General features: G+C 50.4%; 1 protein-coding gene across 1 annotated transcript in view; it reads left to right on the top strand.

Moving 5' to 3' along the window:
• PLXNA1 (plexin A1) overlaps positions 1-13,916 on the top strand; it is a 111,308-nt gene that overhangs the window by 89,043 nt on the left and 8,349 nt on the right. Inside the window, exons 22-29 of the mRNA XM_066326662.1 lie at positions 936-1,192; positions 5,056-5,122; positions 9,668-9,814; positions 10,637-10,796; positions 11,346-11,449; positions 11,887-11,983; positions 12,649-12,839; positions 13,513-13,682. Coding sequence (XP_066182759.1) covers positions 936-1,192; positions 5,056-5,122; positions 9,668-9,814; positions 10,637-10,796; positions 11,346-11,449; positions 11,887-11,983; positions 12,649-12,839; positions 13,513-13,682 — 1,193 coding nt within the window. The remainder of the gene's footprint in view (positions 1-935; positions 1,193-5,055; positions 5,123-9,667; positions 9,815-10,636; positions 10,797-11,345; positions 11,450-11,886; positions 11,984-12,648; positions 12,840-13,512; positions 13,683-13,916) is intronic.

Raw genomic sequence — 13,916 nt, 5'->3', positions numbered from 1 at the left:
TTCACTTTGAGTTGGTGTTTTGAAATAAAAAATGTTGTTTTGTCTCCAAATACCAGCATGAAGTGAAATTTAATGCTCATTCACCCAATCAGGAAGACAAGGGGGAGATTTAAAGAAGAAAATTATGTTTTACCACAGGAGGGCTTTTATTCAGAGGAAACCATCTTTTCTAATGGAAAAATGGTGTGTTGTAAAAATACTGATTTCTGATAACAAATGTGGTAAGGGCTGGCCAGAGCTGGGCTGCTGATGGTAGTGAAGGTGTGAAAGCATCTGAGCCAGTCCTTGCTGGGTTCTACATGGCCAAATATGGCCAGAAATACAGCTTCAAATGTCTCATGAGTAAAGGGACTGTTTTAGGGTGTGTCTGCAGTGAGACAGAGCCAGATTTCTGCTACTATTTCCCTATCTGAAATCTATCCCTCCCAAACCAGGTGAGTTTGCTGCTGGTGGAGCTCAAGGCTGCGGCTTTATTTGCTTTCTGTGTAATACCCAAAGTGCATGTTGCAGTGACTTAGGTGGGAATTGAGCTGCTTGTTAGCCGAAATTGAAAATTATAATTTGTGTGTGTGCTTGGGAGAGAAGGAGTGTTTGTTTATGGGAGGGAAGTGTGTTTATGTGTCTGCACACAAATGGAGAGAGTCTTTGTATGGAAGGGTGTGTCTATATAGACATATATATACACATTGATGCCCTGAGACTGTTAGACTGATGCTGGGATTTTACAAACTGCATAACTCTTCTGAGGGAACTGATACTGATCACCAAAGAGGAAGCTTGGTAGTAGGGAGAGACCTAGTCCAGCTGCTTTTTGACCCTTTTTCATCATTTCCTTTTGTGGGATTGAGGGTGAATTCAGGATGTGGATCAGTCCAACCACCTTCTTGTCACCCTCCCCATCATGCCTGTCTCTCAGGTTTGCTCTGTCCTTGCAGGTTCAGGCTAATGTGGAGAAGTCCTTGACCCTCTTTGGTCAGCTCCTGAACAAGAAGCACTTCTTGCTGACCTTCATCCGTACTCTGGAGGCCCAGCGGAGCTTCTCCATGCGCGACCGTGGCAATGTGGCCTCGCTCATCATGACAGCACTGCAGGGTGAGATGGAGTATGCCACAGGGGTGCTCAAACAGCTCCTGTCCGACCTTATTGAGAAGAACTTGGAAAGCAAGAACCACCCCAAGCTGCTCTTGCGGAGGTGAGTTTCCCCCCGAGAGGTTGGAGCTGTGGGTCATGCTCCACATGCCCAAGGCACTTCTGAGCACAGTGACATGAGCTGGTTTTCTTTGGGTTTGCCACCAGTGGTGGCTTTGGTGTTGGCTGTGGCAGTGTGAGCACTGAGTCTGTGGTCAAGCATTTCCTTGCTTGTCTGTGTGCAAGTATGAGAGGGATATAGGACAGTGTGGCCCCAGCCAACTCAGGAGCACCCGTGGAATGCTCTCACTCCAGTTTGGCCTGTGTGGGCTCATGCTGCCTGGGAAGGAGAGAGCAAGGTGCTCACCAGCTGTGCAGGTTGGTGCAGGTAGGGTACAGGCTGGTGTCAGGTGCTGTGGTGTGTTGCTGTAGGTCACCTGGAGAAGGGAAGGGGACCAGGTGGTCCCTTGCATGTCTTGGCATGTGAGGCAGCTCTTGCCTTGACTGGTGGCTATGTGGGTGCCTCTGTGGGCTGGCAGCAGGCAGGCGTCCTCCTTTCCCTGCTGTCTCCTCAGGGCTTACCTGCCTTGCCCGTCACATGGGGGTTTTCCTGGGAAAGTCACTCAGATCTCTGCAAGCTGGGAGTCTCACTGGGGCCAGGGGAAGTGCAAGCAGGAGGCAGCCTGCCAAGGCCTGCCGTGAGTCTGCCTGCCCCATCAATATTTAACGATAGCTCTGAGCTCTCCTTCATCACAGGCTGATGAATATTGAAAGATACACCAAGTCCTGAACAAAAACTATTAATAAGCTCCACTGGTTCAGCTCGAGGCTCTCCGTGCCACCTTCTCCCTTTGCATGCTGTGCGGTGCCTCGCCATCCCCACCTCCAGCAGCCTGGTGCCACCAGCCTTCGGCAGAGATGCAAGGGTGGCTGAGAGGCACAGGGCTGGCATATCACCAGAAAGGCTGAAGAAACCCAGGGCTTCTTTCAAAGATCAGCTGATGTTCATGGCATGGCCGGACTGGACAGCCTGTCAGGTTTTGTATGCTTGGCCCTGGGGAAACACCTGGAGAAGACCCAGATGTGAGCTGGTCCCAGTTACATCCGTGTTGCTCATCTCGTTAGGCATGTTGCTTTCTTACTCTCTGCTTCATTTATCACATTACAAGGGTGCCCTTAATGTCTCAAAGTATCTCATTAGCAGTGTTTCAGAGGGGGTGTGTTGTGCAGATGATGGCTGTCTGGGAGTGGGGTGGGTCTTGGAGGTGCCAACCACTGTTCCCCATCCCTCTCCCCTGACTGCATTCTTAGGCTCTTCTTTTCCAAGTGTTCTTCCATAACACCAGGTTTCACTGAAATATTTAGAATGCATTTCCAGCCCTGAAGTAAATCAATAAAATATAAATAAAAGGCATCATGAGGAGGCCGGCAGCAGCAGTGACTGAGCTGTGGCAGCAGCACAGGGGCAGAGCCCAACCTGCACCAATGCCCAAAGACTGCCAGTCCCCAGCCACATGGCTGGGGGCCATTGCAGTTAGGACAGCGATAAGTCCCGTGGCCAGAACCTTGTTTGTGCCTCCCTGAGTGATATTTAACAAAGAGACACTGTTCTTGAAGCCACAATGCAGAGAGAGTGGTGCTGAGAGCTGTGCTTCTCTGTGTGTTTGATTAGCCTTGCTGTTGGGTGTGAGAGTGTGCTTACTGCCCAAGGCAACTGGATTAGCGTTGATCTAACTGGGGAGAGCTGTTATTTATTTATTTGGCTGTTGGATAATCCCCCCATTGCTGTGGCATCTGGCTCGATCATGGATAAAGACAAACATCTGCCAGAGCTTGAGTGGTGGCACTTCAGATTAGCATTATGGGCTTGGCAGGTCCTTTCTGGGGCCAGGGAGGATGTCTGCTGAATAGCTGCAGTCCACTTCTCCCTTGGCTTTCTCTCCATGTCCCTTCTCTTCTCCCTTTTTCTGTTCCCTGTGGTGGATTATTCTTACCTGGTGGGGGCACCCTGAAGGCTCAGGTAATGCTGTTCTCAGATGGTTTAAGGAGGGCTGTGATATTCCAGGGAGGGCAAAAAGGGCTAAGCCCCATTAGCACAAGAGAAAACCTTGGAAGGGACCATATGACACCAAGTCAGCTTTAATAAACTCTGAGAAAGTGGATTTCCTGCCCCAGCCATCTGGTCTTTGGGAGCTGCTCCTGGCTCATCTGCTGGGCAAGGCATTGCGGTTGGGCAGTGCATAAAATTGGGCAGTAGGACTCCTTCTGGTGGCTCTAACATTTTGGTTCTTTCTGGATTTTGTTTCTTGGGTCAACTGTTTGTATTTGTTTCCCTGGTGCCAGAGGAATGCACGCACATCCCTGAAGTTATTTGTATTGCCTGTGCATCCAGGACCGTCTGCATTTGCAAGTGCCTGATCTGATAATTAATGAGTGGATAAGCTGAAGATTTTAGAAGGAGTGAAGGCCATGTTAAAAATAATGGACATGTTAAGGAGAGTTTTAATCCTATGGCAGAGAGATAAGGTGTGGTGCAGAAACAGGCATGTTAAGCTGCCCCTGTAGGGCTGCAGGGTTCACCAGGGTCTGGTGTCACCCTCAGCTCCCTCCATGCCTCTGTGTTCCTCTCTCTGCTGGTGTGGCACATCCTGGCTGCAGTACCAGCACCCCAAGGTCCCTCATTCTATGCAGACCCACCACGTTTCACACCTGTCCTGAGGAATTTTGCTCTCCTTCTTGTGCATGGTCTACAGCAGACACAGGCAACTCTCTGGACCTTCCCTGCTATGCTGCTTTGGAGCACAATTGCATCTGGATTTGAACTGTGCTTTAGGAAACTAGGGGTATATGTAGGTTTTCTCAAGGCAGCTTTGGCTGCTTCCTTTAACTGCATATCCAAAAGATGAGAGGCATAGCTCCGTTTTTAAGTTTCTTTTGGAGCAAGTGGGTGCAGCACTGTACACTTGCAAATTCCTTCATCACCACCCCACTCCAGGGAGACACACAGCAACTCTAAACTTCACCATGCAGGCATGGAAGGGTTAAATTCCAAGTCTGGCAGAGTGTCTGTGTTCCAAAAGTACATGGAAAACAGGTTAAGCTTCCAACCAGTGCTCTTACTTTCTCCTTCTTTAATCCCCTTGTTTTCAGCTGAATTAGTAGTGAGAATAAGTTTGATCAAAACCACATTTGAGTCAAAGCTTGCAGACCTAAATCTGGTCTTTAACCAAGGCCATGTACCAGTGGACTGGTGGTGGTAGGTGACTCTTACTCTACTATGGGGCCTGGACTTTGATCCTTTAGAGATCAAGGGCTGCTTTAGGGGTTGCAGGGAAGACCCATATCACCAGTAGTGCCAGGGCAGTGGCAGTACTGAGTGCACTGCAGGACCAGAAGGCAACAGCAGCTCCCACATGGGGAAGGGACAGCTAGATCTGTCTTTGCCTTGCAACCTCAGCCCTTCTTTCAGGCTGTACTTTAACTGGGAGGCTTGGGGTAGGTTTGGGGACATTGTGCTTGGCTTAGGTGCTTCATCCAATCCTGTGGAGAGAGCTCCCTGGTTCCAATGGAATGTTGTAGGAGAAACAAAGTTCATTGAAATAGAAGGTACCAGGGAGAAGCAGAAAGCTTCGCATCCCATGGTGAGACCCCCAGTGGGACAAGGTTGAGCTTGACTTGTTGCAATTCTCCAAATACACTGGGGACCCATTTGCTTTTCTCTCCTGGGGGGGTCTGATGAAGGACAGGCTTTCCAGCAGAGCTTGTGCTGTCTGCTTGTGCCCCTTGCTTTGAGTCTCATTTCCAGATGAAGCCTTTTAAAGCAAAAAATAATTTAGCTACAGTCGAAGGGTGAGGTGGGGCAGTGGGTGAGATCAGAGACCTTTAATATTCTCTGCTGATGGCTTTGCTCTCTACCTTCCCCTACAGAACGGAGTCAGTGGCAGAGAAGATGCTGACAAATTGGTTCACGTTTCTGCTGTACAAGTTTCTGAAGGTGAGTTTGGGAAGGGATAGCAACCCTGTGTGGTCAGGGAGATGGTTCCTGCCTTGCTGGGCCAGGGAGCATGATACCCAAAACCCAAGCTGACATGCTCTTCAGCATTGCTGCTCCCTCCCAGAGCAGAGATTGATTCCCAGATCTCAGTTTCCATCCTGGTTTTCTGAGATGCGCTTCTGGTCTCCTTTTTGGGAAATAACTGCAATTGGGAAATGAAATCCAGATAGGGATTGCTTAATGCGTAGTGGGTTTGAGATTTTAACAATGGTGCCCTGAGGAAAGATAAGTCTGAAGAAACTCAGCTGAGTCTTGGAGTGGTCCCCATTCCTCTCTTCTTGCCTTTGCTTCTGTAACTCAGGAAGAAAAAGCCCTGAGAGATGATCCTTCTGTAGGCATGGCTGTGACGGGGGCTGTTTCTGCCCCTTTGAGCTGTAGTTTGATGAGTTGCACTCTTCATGTAATGCCAGTGCTTTTCCTTCATCTCTCCAATACTGAGGTTCTGTGGTAGGGGAATTGTTTCCTGCAGGCATCTCCACTTCTGCTGCTGCTTCCCCTACCAAAGGTGCCTGGTGGGAATGGATGCCTTGAGGGGCTTGTTGACAGCCAGGGACAGAGCTCTCCACTGCACCTGCGTGAGACTGCAGAGCCTTTTAGCTGGAATTCACCTCTTTCCAATTTCATTGGGGTAGCAGAAGAGGATGCCACAGTGTAAGCTCTATTTATACCACTGGTGCTTCTACCCATATTGAGAACATTTATTCCATCAGCACCAGTGCTTCCACTTGCTAGAGCTGCACCAGTTTCCATGCAGATGACACAGCAGCACCTGGAGTGTGTGGACCCCAGGCTCAGTCCTGCTGCAACTTTGGGAAGACTCTGATGTGTGAACGGCGCCTGCAGTCCTGCCGCTGGTTTGTCAGGCAGCAGGGCTGTTTCTTGGGATCCTGCCTGGTGTCGGTGCAGTGAGACTGAGTGGCACACAGCTGTTTTCCTGGGATTTTGTCCCTCATTAAGATAAATAGGGTTTGAACTATTTCCAGCCAAGAGATGAGAGCAAGCAGGAGTCTCAGCAGAACTCAAGTGATCGTCAACGAGAGGTGATTTATAATATCACTTACGCGCACTTGGCTTTTTGCCTCTGTCGAGGAACAGCCTGTATCTATAAAAATCTATCTAGCTTGCTGATGTGGGAGAGGAAAAGAGCTGTGCTGGTTACAGGGAGATGTCAAACCTCCCACTGCCCCTTTGTGCCAGGGCTTTGTCCAGCAGGGCCTTTTGCATCAGCAGTGCCCAGTGGGATCAGGTAGAATGCTGGCAGAAGACTCTTGGAGCTCTGTGAATTTGGTGGGACAGGCAGGAGTAGCTCTCCTTGTGGATAAACTCCTCCAAGACTCGTTGAAGTGAACAGGATTATGCTTTGGCTGAGCACAGTGCAGTGCACAGCCTACAAACACCCACAGCAGTGTTTGTGGACATTGTATTTGTGTGTGTGACCTGACATCCTTGACCTGTCCCTGGCTGGACTAGGCAGTGTTCAGTAGCTACTTTGGATTAGCTCATGCACCACCAGTGTTCTGCATCTATCCTTGTCCCCTTTCAGAGAGGCTTCTGGGCACATCACCAGTTGTGGAGCAGGTCTGAGGATAAGGAGTAGCAGATGAGAGGTGTGGGGATGGTGGAACCAGGGCAATGCCTCATCATAAAGAAGTTCTTGGCTACACCACGGCTTAGGCCTGGGAAAACACCTCCAGGCTCTGGGTGGTAGCAGCAGGAGAAAAGTCTGATCTACGTGCACCATTACAGGAGAAAAATACACGGAGGGCATGGATGAACTTCCTGGGTGTGAAATTTGTTACGCTGGGATTCATCTCCTTCAGAAGTGGTTGAAACTCCGCTGCTTGAGTCACTTGAGTTAAACTGGAAGAGACTTGAGGATGTGCTTATGCCCTCTTCTGGGTTGGTCCCATCAGAGGAGACCCACGGGGCTGTTCTTGCCTGTCTCTGGACAGTGAGGATCACAGGTGGTAGCAAAAGCAGGAGAAGGCTATTGGAGTAGATGGAGAGTATAACAGCAGACGGCTTGCCAGCAGGGAAAGTGCCCCAGAGTGCAGTACTTGTGCATGAAAATGATGCAGACAGCCACATGCCTAGCTTCTGGATCAGCTTTCAGCAAATCTGCCCTGAGTAGGGTAGGATACACTGGAGTGAGGGATGGGGACAGGCACAGGACAGCCCCTCGTGCCTAGGGCCAGCAGCGTGGGGAACCAGCAGAGGCTTTCAGGAGGACCCTGTAGTAATATTTATCAGACTCTTAATGAGACACCTCAGGGAAAGGGAGATGGATAAATCGAGACAAGTGCTGAAAAATGCACAGTATTAGGTGCCTGATGAGCTAGATCTAGTCAGTAAGATAGTTTGGGAATTAGCTGGCTTGTCTCAGCCTGCTCCCAACATATCAACATGGGCATGCACAGGGTGTCTGCAGCTGTCCTCCTCCAACTCAGCTCCCATGGAGAGCCACCAAAGCTCCCCTCAGTCAGGTCCCCAGAGGTGAGCAAACTGTATAAGGGCTGGCAGGGTGGACACAGTCACATCTGGGGGACGGGCTGCCCTTCATAAACCTAAGAGATCACCTGGCCACACCTCAGTGGTCCCCTTCTATATTTCATCTGATGGAGCTCATTTCGAGTCAACTGCCCAGCACTAGTTTCTTTGTTCATTTTGTTGGTCTCTGTCAAAGATGATCCCTAAACATCCTCATCTGCAGTATCCCAGTGAGCTGTGACCCACAGCAGCACCTTGGCCCTGGTCTTCAAGAGCTGGTGGGGAGAGTGAGACTGGGAGTGAGGCATTGCATTTTAAGGGTAGAAACCACACTAAGAACAGACAGAGAAGCCAGTGTAGGAAAGACTGTGAGCCCACCTTTCTTGGTGTGAACCCCTAGAGGTGGGTTGCAGAGCTGTAGATGTGGGCACAGCAGCCATGCCTTACTGGAGAGGTGAAAGCTGTGGGCTGAGACTGTAGCATGGCAGATAGAAGCAAGAGTCGTGCTGCAGGCTGTCCTCATCCGTACCACTTCCACAGACTTGGGATTTTCACAAGGAGATTTTGCAGGCAATTCAAAAAGGGAGCTTAGGTATTTCCACCAGAACCAGAGGGGTAGGCTTGGGGTGCTCTGGGACCCCTTGGGCTCTCACCACTCTGCAGCCATCCTTGCCTTGCCAGGCAGCCAGTGATGTGCAGCCTAGCACCCACTTGGGTCTCTCACTTTTCCAAGCTGACTTAATGAAGCCAAGTTTGCAAATGAAACATAATTTCAAAGACAGGCGTGTTGTCGGAAGGTCTGGGGATGATGTATGCCTGTTCCTGCTCGTTAGCAGCTGTCTCTTTAATTACTGCAGATGCTAACGAGATGCTAACAGCATATGGTGACAGGGAGAGCAGCCGCACTTTGAACCAAAGTACAATTTATTTGTGAGGCGGCCGGGAGGGAGGGAGAGGGCTAGTGGGGTAAAATCTGCTGGGACTTCTCTCCATCCTCTCTGTTCCCATTGTACTCTTTTTTCTTCCTTAGGGCCAACGCCTGTATCTGGAAGGGCTCACTGGGATGCAGCTCAGGCAACATGTTTGGGCCCTGGGTTGTGAACGGTTGTCCACTCCCAGTCCCGCTCTGCCAAATCCTGGCTCCAGGCTGGTTGGTGCTTCCAACCTTGGCAGGTCCTTTAGTGTTCACAAATCCAGCATCCAGTATGTTTTAGGGAGAAGTGCTGGTCCAGTTTCCATTTCCCTTCCTCACATGCATGAGATAGTTGCTGATGTGGCTCTGTCTGGTAGATAAAGCTGGCTCTGACTACAAGACTTTGGCAGTGGAGATCTGTAGGTTGCAAACTGTTTAAATGCAGGAAACCTCATTGCTTGGTCCCCTCCATCACCTGGAGACTCAGAGTAGTGTTGTCTATGGGCTCCTCCCTTGCTTTTCCTTTCCAATGGGTCTGGCTGTGTCTGGTTGTCATTTGGAGAAACCTCTTTTGACATACTCTCATGTGAGACTGGGCTCCTGGCAGATGTCAGAACTGCATTGTGATATCTGGGCAAGAGCTCCCAGGCTGTTCCACTGCAGCATGCCCTTTCCAGTCCTCAGATGCTTCTCTTGTCTGGAGCAGTGCAAAAGACGTAGACTGTATCCCATACTCAATGTTCCCAGATCTGCTCTACAGTAGATGTGAATTTACCCTTTTTAGCTCATTTTTGGCTTCCAGAATGAGCAGAATTCACCCGGAAGTGTCTCAAAGCTCTGGGAATCTTGCAGGTTGATAAACACCTTCCAGTGGGCTTGGAAGGAGAGAGCAGGTTCCTTCACAGGATTAATTTTACTGTTGACTCCTTTCCTTGCAGTCTTGAGCAAGGGATGGAGACTCTTTATAATGCCGTGTGTGGGGATTGATGCTGTAGGGCCACAGGAGACTTCTGATGTGGTGGTGGTTCTTGAAAGGCAAAGCTGGTGCCTGGCACTTTCTAACTCCTCTCTCCTGTGTCCCACAGGAATGTGCTGGAGAACCACTTTTCATGCTCTACTGTGCCATCAAGCAGCAGATGGAGAAGGGACCCATTGATGCCATCACAGGAGAGGCTCGCTACTCCCTCAGCGAGGACAAGCTCATCCGGCAGCAGATTGACTACAAAATGCTGGTTAGTGCAAGCAGAAGCCTCAGTGGTACTGATGCTTGCCAGGACTGCCAGGTCCAGCTAATTAACAAGATCTTGGAGGCACACAAAATACTTTCAGACAGAGTTTTGTCTGTTTTTCTTTCCAGCATTCCTGGGGTGGCTTTTACCCTGTCTGAGTGGGGCCCATCTCAGACAAGGTCAGAAGCAGGGCCTTCCCTTGGCAAGGTTTGCTCTTGCCATGGACCCAAGGAAGCCAAGCATGAGCTGAATCCTGCTCCGTATCTTTCCAAGCAAACCCCTGGCAATGGTAGATTTGGGTGAGAGATGCTCTTGAGCTTGCGCTATATGGAGCAACCCATAGCTCGTGTTCAGTGGGGATCAAAGCTAGAGCTTTGAGGTTACTGCACGAGTTGGAGAGAGACTTCTCCTCTTACTTCTGAGCCATGTAATCTGTCCAGATAAATGATAAGCCAGACCCTTTCCTTGGCTGAGCCTGCAGCTGGTTCTTCATCTGCAGCTCAGTCTCCACAGGGATGGTTTGGGATGGAAGTGGAGTGTGCCTGGTCATTGCTTGTTCTCAACAGGCTTTGGTGCACTAGGCATGGTTTGCTGGCCCAAGATTTCTTCACTGACACCGTGCTTTCTTTCCAGAAATTGGAGGTTTGAGAGTGCAGGGAGGGGTGGGGAAAGAGGAGCAGGAATGTGCCATGTGGCTACAACTCCACAGGAGCTCAGGAGGTGAAAAGACATGGCCTGCAGACAGCTGTAGCCTTGTGTCCTTGGACCTGCCTTTGTAGCCAGTGTGTCCCAGCCTCTCACACAACCCTTTCTGACCCTGTGCAGACCCTCAACTGCGTGAACCCTGAGAATGAGAACGCCCCAGAGATCCCTGTCAAGGTGCTGAACTGCGACACCATCACACAGGTGAAGGAGAAGCTGCTGGATGCTGTGTACAAGGGTGTGCCCTATTCCCAGCGACCCAAAGCCGGAGACATGGACCTGGGTAAGAGTCCAAAGCACTTCCCTGTGGGGAACAGGGATGTGACTAAGAGCAGAAGTACCAATAAACCTGTGCAGGGCAGGAAAATCACCATATCCTACAGAAGCATATTTGTGCTTGTTCAGTCCACTTTTGCCATGCTGGTGGCACTGACTGTGTGTGGGGAGCCCTGGCAGGAGAGTGTGGATCCTTCCAGTAGAGGGGGTGGGGAGAAGAACCCCGTTGACTCTTCTGGGGTCTGAATTGCAGGCTTGAGGTGTCTTGAGATTCAAGAAGGCCAGCAATAGTTGAGAGCAGTGTTAATAGTCCTGTTCTTAAAGAGGGGTCAGGGGAATGGAGAGGAGCAAAGGTAACAGTCATCAGGGTCAAGCTGATACTGTCTTTCCCTGAGTGCTTGGATATGTCCAGCACATTGATAATCATCAGCCCTGGGGCTCAGAGAGGGGTTGGAGGCCTCTTAAGTTGATGCCTTGGGACTGTGCTCCTACCCTTGTCTTAGCTTTGTGCTCCTATCATCCACTAACTACGAGCCCTTCTCCCTCCTGGGGACAGAGTGGCGGCAAGGCAGGATGGCCCGCATCATACTGCAGGATGAAGATGTCACCACAAAGATTGACAATGACTGGAAGAGGCTGAACACCCTGGCCCACTACCAGGTAAGGCTGTCCATGATGAAGAACATTGAGCAGTCACCAGCTGCTTTGAGCTTGAGCATCTTTTCTCCCTCCTCAGCTTGGTCAGGATCTGGGCTCAGCTCTATAGGGCCATGACTAGGAGGTGTGCAGTCACTTTCCTGCCTGCACCTCATGTTTATGGTCCTTTTAAATGGGGTGTTTCCAGGGTTCATAGAGGCTGTTTCCCATTCTGACCTTACTTTGCCATTTTCATGCTGAGCTTTCTGGTGTTCAGGTGTGTTCCTGTTCTGCCTCTTCCCAGTGGTCACAGAGATATGTCAGGCTCCTTTGCTGGAGATGATGTTCCTGGGGTGGTGGCTGTGTCACTGCATCCCTCTGGGGCTGGTTTCTCCCCGTGCTGGGGCTGTTCCCCCTGTGCCTCTGGTGTGGCAGCCTGCTCAGCCCATTTCTGCCCGCAGGTGACGGACGGCTCCTCAGTTGCCCTGGTGCCGAAGCAGAACTCAGCATACAACATCTCCAACTCCTCCACCTTCACCAAGTCTCTCAGCAGATATGGTGAGTGCACATGGACATCCTTCTCTGGGCTGGCAGGGGAGGTGGCACTGGGCTGGGCATGTGGACCAAGGCACAGGGCAAGTGATATAATTGTAACTCATGTGAACAAAGTCCTCCAAACTGCCAGCTCTCCTGCACGATGGTATTTATTCTAATGCTGGAGAGGGAGCAGGTGCCCTCAGAGCCATCTTTCTTTGCAGTGTGTTGGACTCAGGGGAAAAAGGCAAATGTTAGATGGCTGCTGTTAAGAGATCCTTTCCCTTTTATTCCCCTGAAATCTAATTAAAATGAGCACAGAGGCACTTAGCACTTAAAAGAGCAGAGTTGAAGACTCCCACGAACATGCTGGCAGGTGTACTTCAGCCTTGGTTTGGAAGGGAATAGTGTGATCAGCTCAGACTGGCACAGGAAGCATCTGTGATCCTGGCACTTGCATGCTGGGAGCAGGACAGGCTCTGCAGAATTCCTTCCATGGTTGTCTTGACCCCTGTACATCAGCCAAGCTTGCATGCGGCCCAGCAGGCGGTGAGGATGGTCTCAGCAGAGCTCCCAATTCATGGTGGCTGCAGAGGCTGAATCCCAAAGCCCCTGTGGAGGTAAAGGGAATGATGAGGTTGGTGGTGAGGCAAAGGTGGCAGAGTAGGAGCATCCCCCTGTGCTTGCAGAGAGCATGCTGAGGACAGCCAGCAGCCCTGACAGCCTGCGCTCACGGACCCCCATGATCACCCCTGACCTGGAGAGTGGCACCAAGCTCTGGCATCTGGTGAAAAACCACGACCACATGGACCAGCGAGAGGGTGACCGGGGCAGCAAGATGGTCTCGGAGATCTACCTGACCCGTCTGCTAGCCACCAAGGTATGGCCCAGAGACCCAGAGCTGATGCCTGGCTTTTGAAATCTGAGTGGGAAAGGGTAGCGGTTTGGGTTGTCCAAATGTGGTAAGCACTGCTTTTATGTTTGCTTCCTGCTCTAGCACAGGAAGAGGTCCTCATTTGGTCTCTTCTCTGAGCTGGAGGTGAAGGGTTTGTGTGTTGAAGCCATCAGTGAATATCCCCTGAGTGGATTTTCCTATTTGCTTTTTTGCACCTTTTGGTGTTTTTACTGTTCCCTGTATCCTTGAGCAGCTGCTGGTCTGCAAAGCAGAGATGCCCTGGGATAGGTGCCTCTTCGGTGTTTGGGATAAAATTGCAGAACTGGTGATTGTGGGAAGGGTCATTACCCCAGGCATTTGGCATTGCAGCATGTTCCACTTCCTTCAGCACACACAACACTTTTGTTTTGTATGGTGTTTTTTTTGGGATACTTTCAGCATGCCAGATCATACAGTGAAGGATATATGTCATCACTGCAGTGTCTGTTTCCCAGTATAAACCACTGAGAACCAGTAGGGTTACACAGACTACTGTGCTGCTCTTTCAGGTGTAAGAATAGAAGTGAACTTGATTTAGAGGTTAACCGTTAGTTAAAGACTCACCTCTCTGCTGGCCCAGGGTGTTGCTGAGCAGCCCTTTTCTCTTTCTTCTCCCCAGGGCACCCTGCAGAAATTTGTGGATGACCTGTTTGAGACCATCTTTAGCACAGCTCACCGTGGGAGTGCGCTGCCCCTTGCCATCAAATACATGTTTGATTTCCTGGATGAACAAGCTGATAAGCATCAGATCAATGATTATGATGTCAGGCACACCTGGAAGAGTAACTGGTAATGGAGAAGGACAGTGGGCTGGGGACAATGGGCTAACAACATCACAGCTTCCAAGCTCTCCCACAGGGAGCAGAAATATGTACCTGGAAATGATCCAGGACAAGAGAGGCCCATATCTCTGTATTTTGGGTGTGGGTAAATCGCTTGCATGCCTTCCTTCACAGAAAAAATCCCAGGAATGCAGTGCTCCCTCAGCCCTTCCCCAGATCCCAAGCACCACGCTCCCCCCTG

Source organism: Sylvia atricapilla, chromosome 11 (assembly GCF_009819655.1).
Source record: "Sylvia atricapilla isolate bSylAtr1 chromosome 11, bSylAtr1.pri, whole genome shotgun sequence".
NCBI classification, from domain to species: Eukaryota; Metazoa; Chordata; class Aves; order Passeriformes; family Sylviidae; genus Sylvia; species Sylvia atricapilla.
Note: the sequence above shows the minus strand (reverse complement) of the source record. Positions and strands in the feature narration are given on the sequence as shown.